The 25,408-nt window shown below is 39.9% G+C and overlaps 2 protein-coding genes and 1 pseudogene across 2 annotated transcripts; 2 read left to right on the top strand and 1 right to left on the bottom strand.

Moving 5' to 3' along the window:
- The first annotated feature begins 1,461 nt into the window (after positions 1-1,461).
- On the top strand, positions 1,462-3,202 carry LOC119803040 (annotated as a pseudogene).
- A 9,468-nt stretch (positions 3,203-12,670) lies between these two features.
- On the top strand, positions 12,671-13,615 carry LOC119818618 (olfactory receptor 502). Its single transcript, XM_038336243.1, has one exon. The coding sequence runs from the start codon at positions 12,671-12,673 to the stop codon at positions 13,613-13,615; it is 945 nt and encodes a 314-aa protein (XP_038192171.1).
- A 10,410-nt stretch (positions 13,616-24,025) lies between these two features.
- LOC119818390 (olfactory receptor 502-like) lies at positions 24,026-24,970 on the bottom strand. Its single transcript, XM_038335707.1, has one exon. It carries the CDS (start codon positions 24,968-24,970, stop codon positions 24,026-24,028), a length of 945 nt encoding a protein of 314 aa, XP_038191635.1.
- Positions 24,971-25,408: the final 438 nt, after the last annotated feature.

Here is a 25,408-nt window from a genome sequence, read left to right as displayed (position 1 = left end):
TAAATAACTGAATAATAAATAGCCCATGTACAGCATCTTTTCTCTATCCTTTCTTCTGCTGTGGCTCAATCATGCCACAAGTTCCATCCGTTTTCTAACAAATTAGCTAATTTCTTTTTTTTACAGAGGGATAAAATTCTATTGTGCATATGTTTTATGCTTTCCTAATTCAGTCATCTGTTGATAAATCTCCAGACCACTACATGTCTAGGATACTGTGCACAGTTCAACAATAAACATGAGGATGCAAGTGTCTCTGTGGCCTTTGGACTTAGAATCCTTTGAGTTTATACTGGAGAGTGTTATGAACAAATCATATGGTAGCTCTATTTTTTAAATATTCTCTCTGTGTGTGTTGTCTTAAAGAGAGCAGGGGTAGAGAGAGAGAGGCTTACAAAGTATATAATAATTCCTTATCCATATCCTCTCCAACCTTTGTGGCCATTTGTTTTCTTCATAATGTACTCCCAATATCATTTTAATTCTTATTTTCTGAATGGCTAAAACTAGTGAACACATACTTTTTCCTTTTTCCCTTTTTACATACTTATTTGCAGTTTTTATTATTATTTCAAGATTGCTTAATTCATTAATGTGTGGATAATCTTTTTTGTGTCTGTGTTTGTTTTGGTTTGTTTTTAGTTATTTATAGATTGTAGATATCAATCCACTGGGAGATACATAGGGCTCAGAATCACAGTACACAATTGTTTAAACTCTTTAGTCTTTTCTCTATACAATAAAAACATGAGAATAATGAAAGTATCTACTCCAAAACATACTGTGAACATTTACTATGTGTAAAGTTCTTAGCATAATTATCCATATAAAGGGATGTTGATAGAAATATTCTTTGTAATTATTGTAGTCTTTGTCAACCCAACCCTGCAATAACAGGGCTACAAGGGATTCTGAAATTAAGGTTATCAAGAGAATTAAAGTACCACTGAGTCTTTGGGCTGAAGAGTTAGTGTTCTGCCATGACCTACTATACAAAGGGAGTACTCAAGAGGTGACACTTTGATTCTATTTCCATTTTTGAAGGCATCCAGGTCATTTTAAAATTCTAATTCTTCATGCAATTTTAAGACATTCATTCTCCGTCTTCTTATATAATGGTGGAAATGTGTAAAACTTTTTTTTTGTTATTAAAATTCAACTTTATGTGAAGTTCCACTTCATGCTCCCCAGGGTACTTGATGGCATATGTTAAAGATGGAAATTAAAATACTTATTGATGGTCAGTCCCTGCAGTGGCCACCACTGTCCACCTGCCCTCAGCCAGCAGCTCAATGCCACCTTGGGCTGGCATCTGCTGTGGGATCAATGAGGCAGCTGATGGGTTGCGGGCGGCCGGGCACTTTTCTGCATCTCCGTGGGGCTGGCCAGTAGCATCAGTGCGCTGTGAGAACACTGACTGCCACCCTTCCAATTTATTTTTTGGGGGGCACATGGAGAACCATGAACAGTTTTAAGAAGCAAGAGTTTGACAGACAATCCTTGACAAAGGCTTTACTGCCAAGGACATTCTGAACCAAAAAAAAAAAAAATGAAGTTTCTTCCTCCAATGACAAGGATGCTTTCTATGTTGTTCCTGGGAGACATTCTGAAGGAACATTAAGATGGCTAAAAGCTCTTCCTCGCATCACTCCCTTTTATGCAGTCAAAAGAGATGACAGCAGAGCCATGATGACTACCTTAGCTGACACTGGGCCAAGTTTTGACTGTGCAAGCAAGACTGAAATGCAGTTGGTGCAGGGGCTCAGGCTGCATCCAGAGAGGATTACCTTTGCAAATTCTTATAAACAAGTGTCTCAGATCAAGTATGCTGCCAATAATGGAGTCCAGGTGATGACTTTTGACAGTGAGGTTGAGTTGATGGTGGTCGCCAAAGCACATCCAAAGGCAAAGTTGGTTTTGTGGATTGCCACTGATGATTCCAAAGCAGTTTGTCACCTCTGCGTCAGATGTGGGATTCCCCTCTGTATACTGTGAATATGATTGGTTAATAAAGAAAGCTGGCTTGAGCCTATGGCAGGGTGGAGTAGTGGTAGGTGGGGAAGATGGAACTAAATGCGGGGAGAAAGAAGGGCAGAATAGGGAGAAGCCATGTAGCCCCTGTTGAAAACAGATGCTAGACAGAACTTTGCTGGTAAGCCACTGCCACGTGGCAATACACAGATTAATGGAGATGGATTAAATTAATACGTAAGAGTTAGCCAATAAGAAGCTAGAGCTAAGGGGTCAAGCAGTGATTTAAATAACATGGTTTCTGTGTGTTTTATTTGGGGGCTCTGAGCACCCAGGGACCAACAAGCGGCCCCTTCTTCCAACAAGTGTTAAGTTTGGTGTCACTCAAAACCAGCAGGCTTCACTTGGAACAAGCAAAAGATCTAAATATTGATGTCATTGGTGTCAGTTTCCATGTAGAGAGTGGATGTACTGACCCCGAGACCTTCATAGGTCCTGTCTGATTACTTCTGTGTCTCTGACATGAAACAGAAGTTGATTTCAGCATGTATCTGCTGGATATTGGTGGTGGCTTTCCTGGATCTGAGGATAGGAAGCTTAAATTTGAAGAGGTCACCAGCTCTGGACAAGTGCTTCCTACCAGACTCTGGGATGAGAGTCACAACTGAGCCAGGCAGAAACTCTGCCATTTTAGCTTTCACACTGGCAGTCAATATCATTGCCCAAAATATGGTATGGAAGGAGCAGACCAACTCTGATGATGAAGATGAGTCAAATGAATAAACCTTCATGTATTATGTGAGTGACAGAGTGTATGGAACATTTAATTGCATCCTTTATGATCATGCACATGTGAAGGTCCTGCTGCCGAAGAGACGCAAGCCAGAGGAGACATTACTCATTCAACATCTGGGGACCAGCATGTGACGGCCTTGATCAGAGAGTCGAGCATTGTAACCTGCCTGAAATGCATGAGAGTGAGTGGCTGCTCTTTGAGAACATGGATGCATACACTGTTGCAGCTGCATCTACTTTCAATGGGTTCCAGAGGTCTTCTATCTGCTATGAAATGTCGAGGCTGATGTGGCAACTCATAAAAAAGATCCAGGGCCTTGGCATCCCACCAGAAGTGGAGGGACAGAATGTTAGCACTCTGCCCACATCTTGTGCCCAGGAGAGCAGGATGGACTGTCACCCAGTAGCCTGTGCTTCTGTTAGTATCAATCTGTAGATGCCATTCTTATAGCTCCTACCTGCATGTTTAGCTTGAATTAAGGGATTTGGTGAGGACCATTTAACTTAATTACCCCTAGTTATGGAATGTCTTTGTAAGAGTAGGTTTGGCACGGATGCAGTGTGGAAGGCTAGGCGATGGGTCCATTTCCTTCTGTTTCTATAGAAACTTTGAATATTTGTTTTATATGGATTTTTATCACTTTTTGAATATGATACTAATGTGTGCCTCTCAGCTGCTGAGCAAGCATTTGTAGCTCGTGCATTTGGCAGAATGGGCCAAGAGCTAATGTTCTGACCCATTTTGGAAATAAACTGTCTTGAAATAGCTGGGCATCAGGGAAGGTTTTCAGTGTCCCTTAAGGGAGGTGCACACTTCCTGCACAGGCTGCTGTAGTCACAGCAGTGAGTTAACCCACAGCACAGCAGATAAGGAAAAGGTGGATGGTACAAGACCATATCCTCTATACATAGTGCCAGTCTGCTAAGACAGCCCAGAGCTGTGCACGTGGCTGGTGCCCAGAGCCTGTTAGTGAGGAATGTCATCTGTCTCATGACCTGTTGTCCTGGACACATCCCAGGTATCTGATGTCCTGGACACATCCCAGGGAAGGCATCTAAGATTCTTTGAACCTTGACTGCAGAAACCCTGAATATTCCTCAACCCCTGACTTGGCCTGCATGACCACCTAGTAACAAGTCGGAAGTATCATACAGCACTTGGCAACCAACTTTCTGTAATGAATTCAATAATAGCAAAAAAATACTGATTGATAAAAATATTGAATGGATGAAAATGGGTTTAGCTTTTATATTTGAAGTTTAGCAGTATTTACTTCTCACAAATATCCAAATAAACTTGAAATAAATTGTTTATAAAAATTTTGTTATATTATGATGTAGTTTTTTTATTTTATTTTATTTTTTTCTCATTTTTTTATTAAAAATTTCCATCTCCTCCCCTCCTCCTCCTCCTTCCCTCCCCTCCCTTCTACCCATACCCCCACTCCCTCCCTCTCCAAGCTAAAGAGCCATCAGGGTTCCCTTCACTATGTTAAGTCCAAGGTCCTCCCAACTCCCCCTAAGTCCAGGAAGGTGAGCAACCAAACTGACAAGGCTCACAGTGAGCCCGTCCATGCTGTAGATTTCAAGCTCATCGCCGTTGTCCTTGGTTTCTCAGCTCTCCTCCACCATCAGCCACATTCAGAGAGTCCAGTTTGGTCCCCTGTTCTATCAGTCCCATTCCAACTGGACTTGGTGGTCTCCCGTTAGATCTGTCCCACCGTCTCAATGGGTAAACGCACTCCTCACGGTCCTGACTTCCTTGCTCATGATCTCCCTCCTTTTGCTCCTCATCAGGACCTTGGGAGCTCAGTCTGGTGCTCCTATGTGGGGCTCTATCATTTTCTCCATCCAACGCCAGGTGAAGGTTCTATAGTGATATGCAAGCTATTATTTAAACCTACATGACTATACATGAACACCTAGAGAGAACAAAGTAATAAATTGACCACTTGAGAATTGACATGATCTTGGTAACATAATTGCTTTTCCTGTGGATTGAATCACTCAGTATCCATCACAGAAAAAGAATGCTCCCTGGTACTTCAGAATTCACACTTGAGTCTTTAGCATCTTCAGAGATTTATGCCAAAAGGAGACTACAAAAGATGACTATAACCACCACAAACTTGACTCTTCACTGAAAGATGAATGCATGCTCATTTCAAGACGTAGGACTTTGGCTATTGGTAATGAATCTGGTTGACTGGTTTTCATTTATCATCTGAGAAAAACATGTATGTATTTGATCAGTCACAGCACTAAAAAGGCAGTTATAATCAAGCAGTCTGCCTGTGTGCCACCTTGGCTGGCGTGATTTGTCTTTACCATCAGTTTATGAGAGAGGAAGTAGTCATAATCAGAGAACCAGGGTTCCTGTTTACCTACACATACAACACAGCAGGTCCTACTTATCAACATTATCTAAATGTGTCACTATTAAAAAAGTTGAAATCTGTGGGAATTTACTGATATTTAAAGATTCAAGTAAAAGATTTAAAAGTTGTTAAAAACTGTGCATGAAGAGTTAACTTTGCTTAGAAAAAGCTTACTATATTTTATATTACTATACTTACTATATTTTATGCAATTGAAGATATGCTGAAAACAACATTATGTCATAAAAACCTGGTTAGAAACTAGTGCTATATCAAGAAGTCATTTGTTTTCAATAAGCCTATTTTAGTTATGTGTTGAGTTTTAGTATGTTCTTTTCATAATGATTACATAGTTATTTCAAATTATTTAGCATAATATTTTTTGTTTCAAATATACACAAAATCTAACAAATTTATAATATTCGTATTGATAATTTAAAATTCCATCTAGTAGGTATGTAAGTAATAATTTTATTTATGCAGGGAACTCTTATACAATATCTATTAAAAACATTCTTTCCAATCATTTCTTCTATGTAAGAGTCTAAGATTTTGATTATTTAACTTTATTATTATATAGATATCAAGTAGGACGGTTCATGCAGGTTGGGTATCTAATTCTGATTTTACTATTATATAGTACATGCAAGTTAAGGAATCTTTTCAAAGTTATTAAAGTACAATTATTAAAATAGTATTTTATGAAAATGTAAGATTTTATATAAAACCAAAACATTTATGAAAATATTGCAAATTCCATAAATAAACTATACATACCTATGCAAAGTTCTTAGATTAATGCTTGTTTTTTTTCCCCATTTTTTTAATTAAAGATTTCCATCTCCTTCCCTCCTCCTCCCCCTTCCCTCCCCTCCCTTCCACCCATACCCCCACTCCACCCCTCTCCAAGACAAAGAGCCATCAGGGTTCCCTTCACTATGTTAAGTCCAAGGTCCTCCCAGTTCCCCCTAAGTCCAGGAAGGTGAGCAACCAAACTGACAAGGCTCACAGTGAGCCCGTCCATGCTGTAGAGTTCATGTTCATTGCCGTTGTCCTTGGTTTCTCAGTCCTCCTCCACCGTCAGCCACATTCAGAGAGTCCGGTTTGGTCCCCTGTTCCATCAGTCCCATTCCAACTGGACTTGGTGGTCTCCCAAGTCCGGTGAGATCTGTCCCACCGTCTCAATGGATAAACGCACTCCTCACGGTCCTGACTTCCTTGCACATGATCTCCCTCCTTTTGCTCCTCATCAGGACCTTAGGAGCTCAGACCGGTGCTCCTATTTGGGGCTCTGTCATTTTCTCCATCCAATGCCAGGTGAAGGTTCTATGGTGATATGCAAGATATTCATGAGTATGGCAATAGGATCTGTACATTTCTGGCACCCTCTCCTCAGCTGCCCAAGGACCTAGCTGGGGGCGTCTTCTTGGACACCTGGGAACCCCTCTAGAGTCAAGTCTCTGCCAACCCTAGAATGGCTCCCTTAAGTAAGATATATAATTCCTTGTTCCCATATCCACCCTTCCTATATCCCAACCATCCTAATCCCCCAAGCTCTTCCCATCCTCCACTTCACACTTTTCTCTCCCCATCCCTCCCTCCCCCAATCCCACCCCACCCCCATGTTCCCATTTTTTTTCCGGCAATCTTGTCTACTTCCAGTATCCAGGAGGATAACTATATGTTTTTCTTTGGGTTCACCTTCTTATATAGCTTCTCTAGGATTTTTTACGAATTATAGGCTCGATGTCCTTTATTTATGGCTAGAACCCAATTATGAGTGAGTACATCCCATGTTCATCTTTTTGGGCCTGGGTTACCTCACTCAGGATGGTGTTTTCTATTTCCCTCAATTTGCATGCAAAATTCAAGATGTCATTGTTTTTTTACCGCCGAGTAGTACTCTAATATGTATATATTCCACACTTTCTACATCCATTCTTCCACTGAAGGGCATCTAGGTTGTTTCCAGGTTCTGGCTATTACAAATAATGCTGCTATAAACATAGTTGAACAGATGCTTTTGTAATATGATTGGGCATCTCTTGGGTAAATTCCCAAGAGTGGGATTGCTGGGTCCTGGGGTAGGTTGACCCCAAATTTCCTGAGAAACCTCCACACTGCTTTCCAAAGCGTTGCACAAGTTTGCATTCCCACCAGCAATGGATGAGTGTACCCCTTACTCTACATCCTCTCCAGCAAAGGCTATCATTGGTGTTTTTGATTTTAGCCAATCTGACAGGTGTAAGATGGTATCTCAGCGTTGTTTTGATTTGCATTTCCCTGATTGCTAAGGAGGTTGAGCATGTCCTTAAGTGTCTTTTGGCCATTCGAACTTCTTCTGTTGAGAATTCTCTGTTCAGTTCAGTGCCCCATTTATTAATTGGGTTCATTAGCATTTTAAAGTCTAGTCTCTTGAGTTCCTTATATATTTTGGAGATCAGACCTTTGTCTGTTGCGGGGTTGGTGAAGATCTTTTCCTAGTCAATAGGCTGCCTTTTTGTCTTAGTGACAGTGTCCTTTGCTTTACAGAAGCTGCTCAGCTTCAGGAGGTCCCATTTATTCAATGTTGCCCTTAATGTCTGTGCTGCTGGGGCTATACGTAGGAAGCGGTCTCCTGTGCCCAAATGTTGTAGAGTACTTCCCACTTTCTCCTCTAACAGGTTCAGTGTGCTCAGATTGATATTGAGGTCTTTAATACATTTGGACTTGAGTTTTGTGCATGGTGATAGACACGGATCTACTTTCATTCTTCTACAGGTTGACATCCAGTTATGCCAGCACCATTTGTTGAAGATGCTTTCTTTCTTCCATTGTGTGCTTTTAGCTCCTTTATCAAAAATCAGGTGTTCATAGGTTTGTGGGTTAAGATCTGGGTCTTTTATTCGATTCCATTGGTCGACTTCTCTATTTTTATGCCAATACCAAGCTGTTTTCAATACTGTAGCTCTGTAATAGAGTTTGAAGTCAGGGATGGTAATGCCTCCAGAAGTCCCTTTATTGTATAATATTGTTTTGGCTATCGTGGGTTTCTTGTTCTTCCATATATAGTTGATTATTGTCCTCTCAAGATCTGCGAAGAATTTTGATGGGATCTTTAAGGGGATTGCATTAAATCTATATATTGCCTTTGGTAGTATTGCCATTTTTACTATGTTGATCCTCCCAATCCAAGAGCAAGGGAGATCCTTCCATTTTCTGGTATCCTCTTCAATTTCTTTCTTCAAAGACTTAAAGTTCTTGTCAAATAGGTCTTTCACTTCCTTGGTTAGAGTTACCCCAAGATATTTTATGCTATTTGTGGCTATCGTGAAAGGTGATACTTCTCTGATTTCCCTCTCTGCTTCCTTATCCTTTGTGTATTGGAGGGCAACTGATTTTTTGGAGTTGATCTTGTATCCTGCCACATTACTGAAGTAATTTATCAGCTGTAGGAGTTCTTTGGTGGAGTTTTTGGGGTCGCTTATGTACACTATCATATCATCGGCAAATAACGAAAGTTTAACTTCTTCCTTTCCAAATCGAATTCTCTTGATTCCCTTATGTTGTCTTATTGCTATTGCTAGAACTTCAAGCACTATATTGAAGTGATAAGGAGAGAGTGGACAGCCTTCTCGTGTTCCTGAATTTAGTGGGATGGCCTTGAGTTTCTCTCCATTTAATTTGATGTTAGCTGTCGGCTTGCTGTAAATAGCCTTTATTATATTTAGGAATGACCCCTGTATCCCTAATCTCTCCAAGACCTTTATCATAAAGGTGTGCTGAATTTTGTCAAATGCTTTTTCTGCATCTAATGAGATGATCATATGGTTTTTTTCCTTCAGTTTATTTATATGATGGATTACATTGATAGATTTTCGTATGTTGAACCAGCCCTGCATCTCTGGGATGAAGCCTACTTGATCATAGTGGATAATTTTTCTAATGTGTTCTTGGATTCTGTTTGCCAGTATTTTATTGAGAATTTTTGCATCAATGTTCATGAGTGAGATTGGCCTGTAATTCTCTTTCTTGGTTGAGTCTTTGTGTGGTTTAGGTATCAGGGTAATTGTAGCTTCATAAAAGGAATTTGGCAATGACTGTTCTGTTTCTATATTATGAAATACCTTAAGGAGTATAGGTATTAGGTCTTCTTGGAAGTTCTGGTAGAATTCTGCATTGAACCCATCAGGTCCTGGGCTCTTTTTGGTAGGGAGGTTTCTGATAACAGTTTCTAATTCTTCACTACTAACAGGACTATTTAGAGCATTTACCTGGTCCTGGTTTAACTTTGGTATATGGTACTTATCTAAAAAAGTGTCCATTTCTTTTACATTTTCCAACTTTGTGGCATACAGGCTTTTGTAGTAAGATCTAATGATTCTCTGAATTTCCTCTGTGTCTGTGGTTATGTCCCCTTTTTCATTTCTGATCTTATTAATTTGTGTGTTCTCTCTCTGCCGTTTGATTAGTTTGGCTAGGGGTTTGTCAATCTTGTTGATTTTCTCCAAGAACCAGCTTTTTGTTTCATTGATTCTTTGGATTGTTTTCTGTGTTTCTATTTTGTTGATTTCTGCCCTCAGTTTGATAATTTCCAGTCTTCTACTCTTCCTAGGTGAGTCTGCTTCTTTCTTTTCTAAAGCTTTCAGGTGTGCTGTTAAGTCTCCAATGTGTGTTTCTCAGTTTTTTTTAAGTGGGCACTTAGTGCTATGAATTTTCCTCTTAGCACTGCTTTCATAGTGTCCCATAGGTTTGAGTATGTTGTGTCTTTATTTTCATTAAATTCAAGAAAGACTTTAATTTCTTTCTTTATTTCTTCCTTGACCCAGGTGTGGTTCAGTAGTTGACTGTTCAGTTTCCATGAGTTTGTAGGCTTTCTGGGGGGTAGCATTGTTGTTGAATTCTAATTATATTCCATGGTGACCCGATAAGATGCAGGTGGTTACTAATATGTTTTTGTAACTGTGGAAGTTTGCTTTGTTACCGAGTATGTGGTCAATTTTCGAAAAGGTTCCATGAGCCGCAGAGAAGAAGGTATATTCTTTCCTGTTTAGGTGGAATGTTCTATATATGTCTGTTAAGTCCATTTGGTTCATTACCTCCATTAAGTCTCTTAATTCTCTGTTAGGTTTCTGTCGAATTGACCTGTCCATTGGTGAAAGAGGAGTGTCGAAGTCTCCCACTATCAGTGTGTTTGGTTTGATGGCTGTCTTGAGTTCTAGGAATGTTTCTTTTACATATGTCGGTGTTTTTGTATTAGGGGCATAGATATTCAGGATTGAGACTTCATTCTGATAGATTTTTTCTGTAATGAGTATAAAGTGTCCCTTTCCATCTCTTCTGATTGATTTTCGTTTGAAGTCAACTTTGTTAGAAATTAGTATGACCACACCGGCTTGTTTCTTAGGTCCATTTGCTTGATAAACCTTTTCCCAACCCTTTACTCTGAGTAGATGTCTGTCTTTGTGGTTCAGGTGTGTTTCTTGTAAACAGCAGAATGTTGGATCCTGTTTTCGTATCCAATCTCTTAGCCTGTGCCTTTTTATAGGTGAATTGAGTCCATTGATATTAAGTGATATTAATGACCAGTGAATGTTAACTCCGGTTGTCATTATTTATTTGGTAGTAGAGATTGTGTGTTTCCTTTCTTTGAGATGTGCTGGTGAAGGGTCGCTAGATGTCTGAGTTATTTTGGGCAATGCTGGACTCCTTTGTTTGTGAATTTCCTTCTATTACTTTCTGTAAGGCTGGATTTGTGGCTATGTATTGTTTAAATTTGTTTTTATCTTGGAATATTTTGTTTTCTCCATTCATAGTGAACGAAAGCTTGGCTGGGTATAGTAATCTGGGCTTGCATCCATGGTCTCTTAGTTTCTGCAAAACATCTATCCAGGACCTTCTGGCTTTCATGGTTTCCATAGAGAAGTCAGGTGTTAGTCTGATAGGTTTACCTTTATATGTTACTTGACCTTTTTCCTTTGCAGCTCTTAATATTCTTTCTTTATCCTGTATGTTTTGTGTTTTGATTATAATATGGCGAGGGGATTTTTTTTTTGATCCAGTCTATTTGGTGTTCTGTAAGCTTCTTGAACCTTAATAGGAATATCTTTTTTTAGGTTTGGGGAGTTTTCTTCTATAATTTTATTAAATATATTTTCTGGACCATTGAGCTGTAATTCTTCTCCTTCTTCTTGCCTATTATTCTTAGGTTTGGTCTTTTTATTGTGTCCCAGAATTCCTGAATGTTTTGTGATGAGAAATTGTTGGATTTGGTGTTTTCTTTGATCTGTGCATTTATTTTCTCTATGGTATCTTCAGAATCTGAGATTCTTTCTTCTATCTCTTGTATTCTGTTGGTTATGCTTGTTTCTGTCATCTCTGTTCGTTTACATAGATTTTCCATATCCAGCTGGCCCTCGGGTTGTGTTTTCTTCCTTGCCTCCATTTCAGTTTTCAAGTCTTGCACTGTTTCCATTATCTGTTTGATTGTTTTTTCTTGCTTTCCTAGGATATCATTTACGGATTTACTCAATTCTTCAAACTTTTTGTTATTCTTCTCGTCCATTTCCTTAAGGGAGTTTTTCACCTCCTGTTTAAGGGACTCTATTACTTTCAAAAGGTCAATTTTTTCTACTTCTTCTTGATTAGTGTGTTCAAGTCCTCCTGTTATAAGTTCGCTGGGTTCTGGTGCTTTTATGTTGTTTTTCAAATTGTTGGAGGAATTCTTGCATTGGCGCCTGCCCATTTCTTCCTCTGAATAATCCCCTTTGGGTCTTCTTTTAGAAGTTCAATTCACCCCAATGAATTCAATTCACCCACCCCAATGAATGATGGATCCTCTGGCAGACTGTCAGGTCTCCTTGCATTCCAAGCAGCTGTCTGACAAAGGGCCTACCTTGCTGCAGGCAGGCTAATGAAGGAGGGGACCTCCCACTGGCCTGGGTGCACTCAATTCCAGGTCCCCGGCTCCCAAACAGGCTAAGCTGTGGGATTTTGTGGCCCCAAAGACTGGAGGATGAGAGGGGGATTCTGGGTGCAAGCTGGGAAGGGACAGGAAGAGAGAGGCAGTATCCAGGGAGAATAACCCCCCAATGAATGATGGATCCTCTGGCCGACTGTCAGGTCCCCTTGCAGGCCAAGCAGCTAGCTCACTTGTTTGTTTTTTAAAGAAGCATTTAAAAGATTAGTTGCTATCTGAGTGTTTCCTACAAAACTCTATGCATTCACCTTTCTTAATATGCCCAGGATTTGTTTCTGTTATTCTCATCTTTTACTTTTATATTTTGCTTTAAGTTGTACTTGGTTAAACAATATAATGTGAAGAGAAAAAGGCATATTATGTGAGGGAAAGTTTTTATGTGATTCTGCTAAAGAACTTTAAAATTACAGAGTGACTCATCCCTGCAGGCAAATAAATATGGCTGTTTGGGCATCTTTAAAGGCAATTGTATTGTTTGTGTATTAATGATAGTAAAACTACCCATTTATAAATCCCTTTCTGTCCTGTCTCCCTCACAGCCCGGTTCTGTCAGCAGCTACACTGTCCCATGGCTCTCTTGGAGGGTGGAAACGACACTGCAGTGACAGAGTTCATTTTATTGGGCCTGACAGATGACCCAGTCCTTAAAGTCATCCTCTTCATCATCATCCTGTGCATCTACCTGGTAACCATGTCTGGGAACCTCAGCACCATCCTTCTCATCAGAGTCTCTTCCCAGCTCCATCATCCCATGTACTTTTTTCTCAGTCACTTGGCCTCTGCTGACATAGGCTACTCATCTTCTGTCACCCCCAATATGCTTGTCGGCTTCCTGGTGGAGAGAAACACCATCTCCTACTTTGGATGTGCCATCCAACTGGGCTCAGCTGTTTTCTTTGGGACAGTTGAATGTTTCCTTCTGGCTGCCATGGCTTATGATCGTTTTATAGCAATCTGTAGCCCACTGCTTTATTCAACCAAAATGTCCACGCAAGTTTGTGTCCAGTTGCTTGTAGTGTCCTATGTTGGTGGCTTTTTTAATGCTTCCTCCTTCACGATGTCCTTCTTTTCTCTTCTCTTCTGTGGCCCCAGTGGTGTCAATCACTTTTTCTGTGATTTTGCTCCATTAGTAGAACTCTCCTGTTCTGATGTCAGTGTCTCCTCAGTTGTCCCCTCATTCACAGCAGGCTCCATCATTGTGGTGACAGTGTTTGTCATAGCCGTATCCTACATCTACATCCTCATCACCATCCTGAAGATGCGCTCCACTGAGGGCCGCCAGAAGGCCTTCTCCACCTGCACCTCCCACCTCACTGCAGTCACTCTGTTCTATGGAACCATCACCTTCATCTATGTGATGCCCAAGTCCAGCTACTCCACAGACCAGAACAAGGTGGTGTCTGTGTTCTACATGGTGGTGATCCCCATGTTGAACCCCCTCATCTACAGCCTTAGGAATAATGAGATCAAGGGTGCTCTGAAGACACAGCTTGGTAGGAAAACATTTTCTTAGAGCTACCTGTCATTTTTAAGACTTGATATATTAATAATGCCTAATTGATATATTACTAAAGTGAGTGTCCTGATTGAAAAGCTTGATGACATGTTAGTTTGTGAGGAGCTTTTCAATAAATAGGAGGGTTCAAATTTTATATTAAATAGAAAATTAGAAGTTTCTTTAACAAAAATTAAATCAATTTTATAATTAAGGGCATAAATTATTTATACAAATATAAATTGCTAAAATAATTTTGAAGCTACAGTAATATTTTTCAACATTGTTCATCATTAACCAGGTTACAGATTGGATCTTAATTTTCCCCAGAGTCTCATGTCATTGGCCAAAGCCTATTCCCTAATTTGTGGCACTCATTGGGAATGCTAGAAACACTTAGATATTGAGAATAGTTGTGATATTTATTTTACTCAAGATATGCCATATACAAGTGATGTCACTCAGAACTTTGTCTATTTTCCTTATTTGTCAGGAGGTGAGTGTCTTTGTTCAATCACAGATCTCTACCATGATGTGCAAACAAAGATCATATTAATGGCCTCAATTCACCAGGGACTGAAACCTCTAAAATTCTGCTTCAGAAAAACCTTTTCTTTTTGTAGGTTGATTAACTTAGTTATTTGTTATAGTAACAGAAAGCTGGTTTATAGAGTCTTCAGTTTTTTGGGGGTATGTTTTTGTTTTTTTTAACACTAAGTTATCTTGAGATAAATCTATTACATCTATCCATCCAATTGCATGATAAGAAACAACAAAAGACTAAAATATCTAGGAATATTGTAGAAAGGTTATCTGTAAGGTTGGACTGTTTAGACCTACAAAACTCCTGATCTGTGGTCTTGGCCACTGGTCATAGCTTAATTGTGGGGTCTGTAGAGAAGAGGAAGGAATCTACCTGTAATTCGTCTGTGGATTTCCATTTCTAATAATTTTTTACATTTTGAAAGTTTCATACATTACAGTATGTATATTGATCATATCCACTAACTACTCTCTTCCACACACTTCACATAGTACCCACATGCAATGCACCTCCAACTTAATAATCCTTTTCTAAATATTTTAAATTAGTTCCTTTATTTGGGGGTATTATAATATGATTACACTCATTTTTTCCCTCCAAACCTCACATATGTCCTTCCCTGTTCTTTCTAATTCATAGCTTCTGGTTTTTTTACTTTTATTAATAACATCTGAGTCTAATTAGTGATGCACATGGGTGTGTGTATATCCACAGGGTAAGTAGCATACCAGAACCTGTGTTCAGAAAAGAGAGAGACTCTCCCTCCTGAAGAATGACCTACTGCCAGTAGTTCCTCTGACAGGGGTGGGCAGGGCTCTTCTTTCATTCCTGCTGGAATTTTGATTGGCCTTATCTTGCACAGGTAACTGTATTCATTTTAAAACAGCTAAGTTATATCTAGAAGTCAGCATTTCACAGTACTTTTCTCAATTTGCCGCTTCTACATTCTTTCCAACTCCCCTTCCCAAAGGCTGTCTTTCTCTTGAAGCTGTGATTACCTTCAGTAGAGATTCAGGAAATCTTCAGATGATGGTGGCTATCACACAAGTTCTCTGGGACTGTTAAGGTGGATATTGGTATTGATGACCCATGCTCAAGTGAGCACACAGAGTACTTTGATCAGCTATAACCCTCGGCATTAACCCTACCCTCTGCATAGAGAAGCATGTCTGACCAAGGTTGGGAGCAACACAAACTTCTCTGGGCTGATGATTCCTGCCTCCCTGAACTCCTTCCTGTGTGCCCCTGCCCAGCTCTGGTGTCTTGCCTGGGCTAATCTGTGTTGTTCTATACCAGGTACAAAGTAGGAGTTCTTGTGATGGAATAAGCAGGTTCCCATGTTTCCAAGAGCCAAGAGAAACACCAAAAAACTTTCCCAGTAGAGTCAAGCTTCTATGTTCGATCATGAGACTGAGAACAGGAAAGTTTTAGAAAGACTTCATGGTCAGAGACACACCCTGCTCTGCATGCTGGGGCTTTCCTGGCTGTCTTTTCCTGAAGCTGTGATTACCTTCAGTAGAGATTCAGGCAATCTTCAGAAGATGGTGGCTACCACACTCATTCATTCCTTTTCCTGTCTCTCCTTGAGTGCTTCAGAAGAAAATTCCATCTTTGAATATATTTTAGAAATACAGTTTAGAATTCTTACATATAATAGCTCTATTCGATGTCTCTGGTGTTGCAAATGAGAAATGGTCAAAATAGAACTTATAGTCTACAATAGGATTCTAAGAACAAAAATTAAAAGTAAGTGATGTTACTATGTTCATAGCAGCATTATTTGTAATAGCCAGAACCTGGAAACAACCTAGATGCCCTTCAGTGGAAGAATGGATGAAGAAAGTGTGGAATATATACATATTAGAGTACAACTCGGCAGTAAAAAACAATGACATCTTGAATTTTTCATGCAAATGGATGGAAATAGAAAACACCATCCTGAGTGAGGTAACCCAGACCCAAAAAGATGAACATGGGATGTACTCACTCATAATTGGTTTCTAGCCATAAATAAAGGTCATGGAGCCTATAATTCGTGATCCTAGAGAAGCTAAATAAGAAGATGAACCCAAAGAAAAACATATAGTTATCCTCCTGGATATTGGAAGTAGACAAGATTGCCAGGCAAAAATTGGGAACTTGGAGGTGGAGTGGGATGGGGCTAAGGGGAGATGGGGAGAGAAAAGCGTGAAGGGGAGAATGGGGAGAGCTTAGGGGAATGGGATGCTTGGGATATAGGAAGGGTGGATATGGGAGTAGGGAAGTATATATCTTAATTAAGGGAGCCATTTTAGGGTTGTCAAGAGACTTGACTCTAGAGGGGTTCTCAGGTGCCCAGGGAGATGCCCCCCAGCTAGTTCCTTAGGCAGCTGAGGAGAGGGAGTTGGAAATGGCCCGATCCTATAGCCACACTGATGAATACCTTGCATATCACCATAGAACCTTCATCTGGTGATGGATGGAGATAGAGACAGAGCCCCACATTGGAGCACCGGACTGAGCTCTCAAGGTCCAAATGAGGAGCAGAAGGAGGGAGATCATGAGCAAGGAAGTCAGGACCACGAGGGGTGCATCCACCCACCGAGATGGTGGGGCTGATCTAATCAGAGCTCATCAAGGCCAGCTGGACTGGGACTGAAAAAGCACGGGATAAAACCGGACTCCCTGAACATGGCAGACAATGAGGGCTGCTGAGAAGCCAAGGACAATGGCACTGGATTTTGATCCTACTACATATACTGGCGTTGGGGGGCCTAGCCTGTTTGGATGCTCACCTTCCTAGACCTGGATGGAGGGGGGAGGACCTTGGACTTCCCACAGGGCAAGGAACCCTTACTGCTCTTTGGACAGGAGAAGGAGGGGGAGTGGAGGAGGGAGGGGGAGGTAAATGGGAGGCCGGGAGGAGGCAGAAATTTTTAATAAAAAAACAATAAAAAAGTAAGTGATGTTGACTAAGAGTTTGGGTTGGATACTGTGAGACAAAAACTTGACAAAGCAAAACAAAAATAAAGAAGAGGGAAAACCAACCGAGTAGAAGAGGTTGATGCGCTAGGGCACAGAATGCTCATCATAGTCATCTCTCGGAGCTCAATGCCCCAGCAAGGACCACAGAATGTCCTCCTGTTCACCTTGGATGCCTCTCTCTGATCTGTTAGTTGTGTGAAGTCAGTACTCACACATGTGAATTAGATCAACTTCAGAGTTTTCAGTTGCAACAATGGCAGCATTGGTCAGTTTAATCAAACCCATGGGACCACAATCTGAACAAGTATAAATGCTAAGTTCAATATCAAATTAGAGTTTACAGGATAAGAATTCTGTGAATATCCATAGAACATATGAGAACCAGAGATAGGGGGACCTAACATTCGAATATTTTCTTTCAACATAAGGTATTTGATAATTTAGAAGAAAGTACTACAAACATGCACTGTAGGGTTATTGAGGGGGGGCAAAGACAAAACTATGGCATGTTTCTGTGAGACATGTTGTTGAAAGACATCACACATATGCTCAGAACAGGAAATACAAGAAAGCAAACCATGCGTAGATAGTAGCCAAGAGAGCTCTAGGATTGAACTTGTATGCAGTGTAGTCAAAACCCAGTGATATATGGAGGTAAATTGAAAATGAACAAACTCAAGGCTCAAATTTTCCCATCAAGTGCAGAGAAAGATTTTCAAGCCAAAAGAAATGCAGAAACACTAAATTTGGAAGTTAATGAAAGCAACATATAAAAGAAATAAAACTAGTACCATTTGGTGGATATTGGAAAGAATGAACATAGTCTATAATATATTAGTTTTATTAAAGGTATGAGATATTTGAAATGCATATAATTACAGAAAATCAGAAAATCAAAAGTAATGTGCATACAAGATTAGAAATATTCAGTGTGGAATTTGCATATGATAACAGTCAGGAATTCAATATATCTCTACTGCAGCCCAACAACCCTACTACAGCAGGCCTTGAGAAATGTAATATATCTGAAGCATGTGACAAAGACCTTAATATTGCCTTTATGAATATGATAGTCACCCTTAAAGAAGAAATAATAAATCCTTTAAGAAATGTATGTAAAGCAAACAGTGGAAAAAAGTAAATAAAATAATCCAACATCCAAAAATAAAAATAGAACCAGTAAATAAAACCCAAACTAGCCAGACAGTGGTTGTGCACATCTTCAAACCCAGCAAGCAGGAGGCAGAGCTAGGCAGAGCTCTCTTTTGTGAGTTCGAGGCTAGCCGGTGTTCAAGAGCTAGTTCCAGGACAGCTAGGACTGTTACATAGAGAAACCTATCTCATAATACAAAACAAAACAAATCAAAACAAAATGGAGGGAAATTGGCAAATTAAAAATTTAGATACTTTAACTAAAGCCTCAGAAGCAAGTCTCATCAATAAAGTACAAGAGATGAAAGAGAGAATCTCAATCATTGAAGATATGATAGAAAAAATGGATACTTTAGTCAAAAAATGATAAATCTAAAAATTTTGCAGCATAAAACATCTGGGAAGTCTAAGATACTCTGAAAAGACAAAACCAAAGAATAGTAATAGGCATAGATTAAAGACAGAAAACAAGCTCAGTATTCTCAACAAAGTCTTAGAAGACAATTTCCCAAACATACCAAACACCAAATAGACTAGATCAGAAAAGAAAGGCCCTTGGGCACATAGTAATCAAAACACTAAACATACAGAACAAAGAGAGAATATTAAAAGTTGAAAGGGAAAAAGACAGTAGCATATTGTACTGGCTTGTTTTGTATATCAACTTGGCACAAATTAGAGTCATCAGAGAGAAGGGAGTATCATCAGTTGAGGAAATGCCTCCATTATATTCAGCTGTAAGGCTTTTTCTCAGTGATCACAGCAGGAGGGACCAGCCCATCGTGGGTGGGACCACCCAGGGATGATTGTCCTGGATTCTATAATAAAGCAGTCATAGCAAGCCATGAGAAGCAAGCCAGTAAGCAGCACCCCTCCATGGCATCAGTATCACCTCCAAGATCCTGTCCTGTTTGACTTCCTGTCCTGACTCTTTTAATATGAACAGCAACGTGCAAGTGTAAGCCAAAAAACGCCTTTCATTCCCAAACTTGTTTTTTTGGTCATGGTTTTGGTCACAGTAATAGAAACCATAACTAAGACACATATAAAGGCAGACCTTTTAGGATAACAGTCGATTTCTCAGTAGAGACTCTAAAAGTCAGAACAGTCTGGACAGATGTTCTATAGAATCTGAGAAAGCACAGATATCAGCCCAGACAATTATATCAAAAAAACTTTCAATCATAATTGATGGAGAAAAATAAGGTATTCTATGGTAAAACCAAATTCAAGCAATTATTTATTTAGAAAGTCTTCCCTACAAAAAGAGCTAGGAAAATCCAACCATAATCATTCCCTAGAAAACACAAGGAGGAAAAAATATCCCAGAGCAGCAAATCAAAAGAAGGGAAACACACACACACACACACACACACACACACACACCACCACCACCACCACCACCACCACCACCACCACCACCACCACCACCACCATTACAACAAAAACAAAATAACAGGAACCAACAAACACTCTGCTACCACTGCCGCCACTGCCACCACCACTACCACCACCACTACAACAAAATAACAGGAATCAACAAACATTCCTCACTGATAATTCTCAATGTCAATGGTAGCAGATGCCCTCTAAAAAGACAGAGACTAACAGGGTGGTTCTGAAAACAGGATCAATCCTTCTGCTGCTAAGAAACATACCTTACCATCAAAGATAGACATTACTTCAGGGTAAAAGGATGAAAAGAAAATTCCAAGAAAATTTACTTTAGAAGCAAGCTGGTGTAGCCAATTTAGTATTTGACAAAATAGAGTTCAAACCAAAACTAATCAGAAGAGATAGGAAAGGACAGTAAGCTGAAGACCAGCCAAAGAAACACACCCTGACCCTGAAACCAGAGCCAAAGAAACACACCCTGACCCTGAAACAAGAGCCAAAGAAACACACTCTGAACCTGAAACCAGAGCTAATTCTCTGGCTCAGAAACCAGAGCTGAAGGATTTAAAAGGGCCAGTGAAAGAAACACTGTTTCTGGCTCCAGAGCCAAAGAAACGATCAACCAATCCCTAAGTATGAAATCCAGCCAATCTCTGATCTTGTCCAAGCTCAGGAATTGAAATTTGATCATTTCCCATTCTGAAATACTTCATCCTGGAAGAACTCCACCACTAAGAAACCCTATATAAGTCCTCTGTCAGTTCAGTTTGGGGCTACCATTTCCCACCCTGGCAGAGGCAGCCACTCTCCTGGGTTCCTCCCTAACAATAAATCTCTTGAATGAGGTCTGGGTAATGACCTTGAAGTAATAACTTGAACCAGAGCAGAGCAGAGCTGTAAGGACTCTCACCGGAACAGGAGCAGAACTGTTGTATCTCTGCAGGGAAACTCGGGCAGGGAGGGGTGGGGCAGGGCAGGGCAGGGCAGGGCACTAACAGCTTTTCTGGAGAGGAGAACTGCTATACCTCTGGAGAAACCATTCCCCACCAGAACAGAGCTATAGGTATTGCCTGGCTTCTGATGGTCAGGATACCATTCCCCGCAAAGCTGTAATACATACAAGGAGACTATGTACTTGTCAAAGGGAAAGAAGAACTCACCAAGAGGACATTGCAGTTCTTAACATGTATGTCCAAAAACAAGTATCCAAGTTTGTAAAAGAAACACCACTACAGTGTAAATCACATCACACACAGCTAGTGGGGGATTTCAGTACCACATTCTCACCAATAGGTCTTCCAGACAAAAAATAAACAGAGAAATGCTGGAGTTACCAGACATCATAAACCAAATGGACCCAACAGGTATTTTCAGAACAATTCACCTAAACACGTAAGACTATATCTTTTTATCAGCATCTCATAGAACTTTCTCTAAAATTGGCCACATATTCAGACACAAAAAGCAATGTTCAACAGATACAAGAAAATTAAAGTAACACCCCGAGCCCTATCTGACTGCCACAGAATAAAGCTGGATATCAACAACAACAGAAAGAACAGACAGCTTACAATTTCATGGAAAATGAACATCTCACAACTGAATGAAAGATGGGTCAAGACAGGAATAAAGAATAAAATTAAAGACTTTCTAGAACTGAATAAAAATAAATATACAATATATTGAAACATATTATGATTATAAGTATGGCAGTTCTAAGAGGCAAGTATATAGTACTATGTGCCTTCAGTAGAAATATTAGGGAGTCTCGTACTAATAACTTAACAGAATACCTGAAAGCTCTAAAACAAAAGGAAGAAATCACACTCAAAATGAACAGATGGAAAAAATAAAACTGAGGGCTGAAATCAATAAAATATAAACAAAAATTTACAAAGAATCAATGAAAAAGTAGTGTGTCCTTTTAGAAAACGAGTAAGATTGACAAACACTGATTCAAATTAAGTAAAAGGCTGAGAGAGAGACTATCTATTAAAATGGTCAGAATTAGAAATGAAAAGCGGGCTATAACAATAAACAATGAGACAATCCAGACAAAATACTTAAAAAACCTGTGCTCCATCAAGTTGGAAAATTTGAAGGAAATGATAATTTTCTGTATAGGTACCACTTATCAAGGTGAAATAAAGATAGATAAGCATTTAAAACAGACCTACATCTGCCCTAGTGAAATAGAAGGAACCATTAAATAAAATAGTTTATGACCAGATGTTTTTATTGCAGAATTCTATTGGACTTTCAAAGATGAGCTAACATTTATACTCCTAAAATTATTTCACACATTGGTAACAGATTTGTCTTATTAGGCCAGTTGCCCTAATACCCAAACCAATAAAGATGCAATGAAGAAAGAGACTTATAGACCAATTTTCGTCATGAACACAGATGTAACTTGCAAACTGATATACTTAGGTGGCATCTTGCACTGATGTCACCACTCCATTTATTCTGATCATGATCTTTTTATCTCCTTAAAATAGGACTTAGTTCCATTCCACTTCCTGGTTCTCTTTTCTCCTCAAATCTTACATTTTCTATTTTTTCTTGCTCAGCTTGCTCCCTTTCCTTATAAATCTTTACAAACATGAGCACTAATAACCACACAGGAAAGTCTATACTAGACTGTTTTGAGATTTCCTCAGCAAATGGAATGCATTCATGTTGCTTCACTTCAGTCTCAAGTAGACTTCAGAAAAGGGCAAAGCAGTCACATTCTTTAACAAAAATATCATATGAACAATCTCTAGGCCACATAGTAATATTTTACTCCCCTGAAACCTTTTGAGCCAGCCCCCCACAGTTTATCAAATTACACTCAGCACCACAGTCTTCCATTCTCCTACTAAGATGACCCGTTAAGCACTAAATTATTGAACTGCTTTTCTATTTCACAGTCCCAAGGTCCACGTTCCTTCAAACAGAACCATGATCAGGCCTACTATAACACCCCAGTCCCTGGTACCAACTTCTGTCTTGGTTAGGGTTTCTCTTTCTGTGGATAGACACCATGACCACAGCAATTCTTCTACAGGAAACACATTTAATTAGGTGCCTCACATTTTCAGAGGTTTAGCACATTGTCATCATGATGTACCATAGTGGTGCAAAGGTAGACATGGGTGCTTGAGGAGCTGAGAGTTCTACATCTTGGCCCACAGGCAACAGGAAGTGGTCTTAGAACCACCTTGAGTGAAGACTGAGAAAAGAAGACCGCCAGAGCTGGGCAGGGGCACACAGGAAGGAGTTCAGGGAGGCAGGAATCATCAGCCCAGAGAAGTTTGTGTTGCTCCCAACCTTGGTCAGACATGCTTCTCTATGCAGAGGGTAGTGGTTAATGCCGAGGGTTATAGCTGACCAAAGTACTCTGTGTGCTCACTTGAGCATGGGTCGTCAATACCAATAACTACCTTAACAGTCCCAGAGAACTTTGCAGAAGGGGCATTGGAAAGAATGGAAGGAGAGCCCTGTCTCACCCACATCAGAGGAACTACTGGCAGCAGATGGTTCTTGAGGAGGGCGAGTCACTATCTTCTCTGAACACAGCTACTGGTATGTTATTTGCCCTGTGGATGTTCACACACCCATGTGTATTTGTGCAGCACTAATTGGACTCAAAAATTGTTAATAAGCCGGGCGGTGGTGGCGCACGCCTTTAATCCCAGCACTTGGGAGGCAGAGGCAGGCGGATCTCTGTGAGTTCGAGACCAGCCTGGTCTACAAGAGCTAGTTCCAGGACAGGCTCCAAAGCCACAGAGAAACCCTGTCTCGAAAAACCAAAAAAAAAAAAAAAAACAAAAAACAAAAATTGTTAATAAAAGTGAAAAGTAGAAGATATAAATTTGAAAGAACAAGAAGGTACATTTGGGAAGTTTTGGAGGGAAGAAAGGGGCATGAAATTATAATTCCCCAAATAAAGCAATAATTATTTATGACATGCCTTAGTAATACAAATTTAACAACTAGTCTTAATTCCTAAATGTTTGTATCATTCCCCACATGCACTACAATAGGGAACAGGCTTTTCATAATGACATGAGACTTTGGGGACAATTAAGATCCAATCTGTGACATAGTTAATGAATAACTTTGAAAAGTATTAATGTAACTTTTAACATATGTTTAGCAATTTTTGTTTGTCTGATTAGATTTATGTCTTTAATTTTAAAGACATTTGACATTATTAAAGAATTGTCTGGTTTCCTATGCTATATGAAATTTGAACCCCCATATTTATTGTAAAGCTTCTCACATTCTAACACTGTCATCAAGCTTTTTCAATCAAGACACTCACTTTTGTATTATATCAATTAAGCATCATTAATATATCAAGTCTTTAAAAATAACAGATATCTTTAAGAAAGTATTTTCCTACCAATCTGTCTCTTCAGAGCACCCTTGATCTCATTATTCCTAAGGCTGTAGATGAGGGGGTTCAACATGGGGATCACCACCATGTAGAACACAGACACCACCTTGTTCTGGTCTGTGGAGTAGCTGGACTTGGGCATCACATAGATGAAGGTGATGGTTCCATAGAACAGAGTGACTGCAGTGAGGTGGGAGGTGCAGGTGGAGAAGGTCTTCTGGCGGCCCTCAGTGGAGCGCATCTTCAGGATGGTGATGAGGATGTAGATGTAGGATACGGCTATGACAAACACTGTCACCACAATGATGGAGCCTGCTGTGAATGAGGGGACAACTGAGGAGACACTGACATCAGAACAGGAGAGTTCTACTAATGGAGCAAAATCACAGAAAAAGTGATTGACACCATTGGGGCCACAGAAGAGAAGAGAAAAGAAGGACATCGTGAAGGAGGAAGCATTAAAAAAGCCACCAACATAGGACACTACAAGCAACTGGACACAAACTTGCGTGGACATTTTGGTTGAATAAAGCAGTGGGCTACAGATTGCTATAAAACGATCATAAGCCATGGCAGCCAGAAGGAAACATTCAACTGTCCCAAAGAAAACAGCTGAGCCCAGTTGGATGGCACATCCAAAGTAGGAGATGGTGTTTCTCTCCACCAGGAAGCCGACAAGCATATTGGGGGTGACAGAAGATGAGTAGCCTATGTCAGCAGAGGCCAAGTGACTGAGAAAAAAGTACATGGGATGATGGAGCTGGGAAGAGACTCTGATGAGAAGGATGGTGCTGAGGTTCCCAGACATGGTCACCAGGTAGATGCACAGGATGATGATGAAGAGGATGACTTTAAGGACTGGGTCATCTGTCAGGCCCAATAAAATGAACTCTGTCACTGCAGTACTGTTCCCTTTCTCCAAGAGAGCCATGGGACAGTGTAGCTGCTGACAGAACCGGGCTGTGAGGGAGACAGGACAGAAAGGGATTTATAAATGGGTAGTTTTACTCTCATGAATACACAAACATTTGTCTTTAAAGATGCCCAAACAGCCATATTTATCTGCTTACAAGGATGAGTCACTCTGTAATTTTAAAGTTCCTTAGCAGAATCACCAAAAAACTTTTCTTCACATAATATGCCCTTTTTTTCACATTATATTGTTTAACCAAGTACACCTTAAAGCAAAATATAAAAGTAAAAGATGAGAATAACAGAAACAAATCCTGGGCATGTTAAGAAAGGTGAATGCATAGTTTTGTAGGAAACACTCAGATAGCAACTAATCTTTTAAATGCTTCTTCAAAAAAAAACAAGCATTAATCTAAGAATTATGCATAGATACATACAACTAATCTTTAAATGCTTC

This window comes from Arvicola amphibius, chromosome 1 (genome assembly GCF_903992535.2).
Source record: "Arvicola amphibius chromosome 1, mArvAmp1.2, whole genome shotgun sequence".
Classification (NCBI taxonomy): domain Eukaryota; kingdom Metazoa; phylum Chordata; class Mammalia; order Rodentia; family Cricetidae; genus Arvicola; species Arvicola amphibius.
The sequence above is the reverse complement of the archived record's forward strand: the minus strand, read 5'-3'. Positions and strand labels throughout refer to the sequence as shown.

What these genes read in the sequence shown, in the direction of transcription:
- LOC119818618 (XM_038336243.1), top strand. Translation starts at nt 12,671, where the DNA reads ATGGCTCTCTTGGAGGGTGGAAACGACACTGCAGTGACAGAGTTCATT.
- LOC119818390 (XM_038335707.1), bottom strand. Translation starts at nt 24,970, where the DNA reads ATGGCTCTCTTGGAGAAAGGGAACAGTACTGCAGTGACAGAGTTCATT.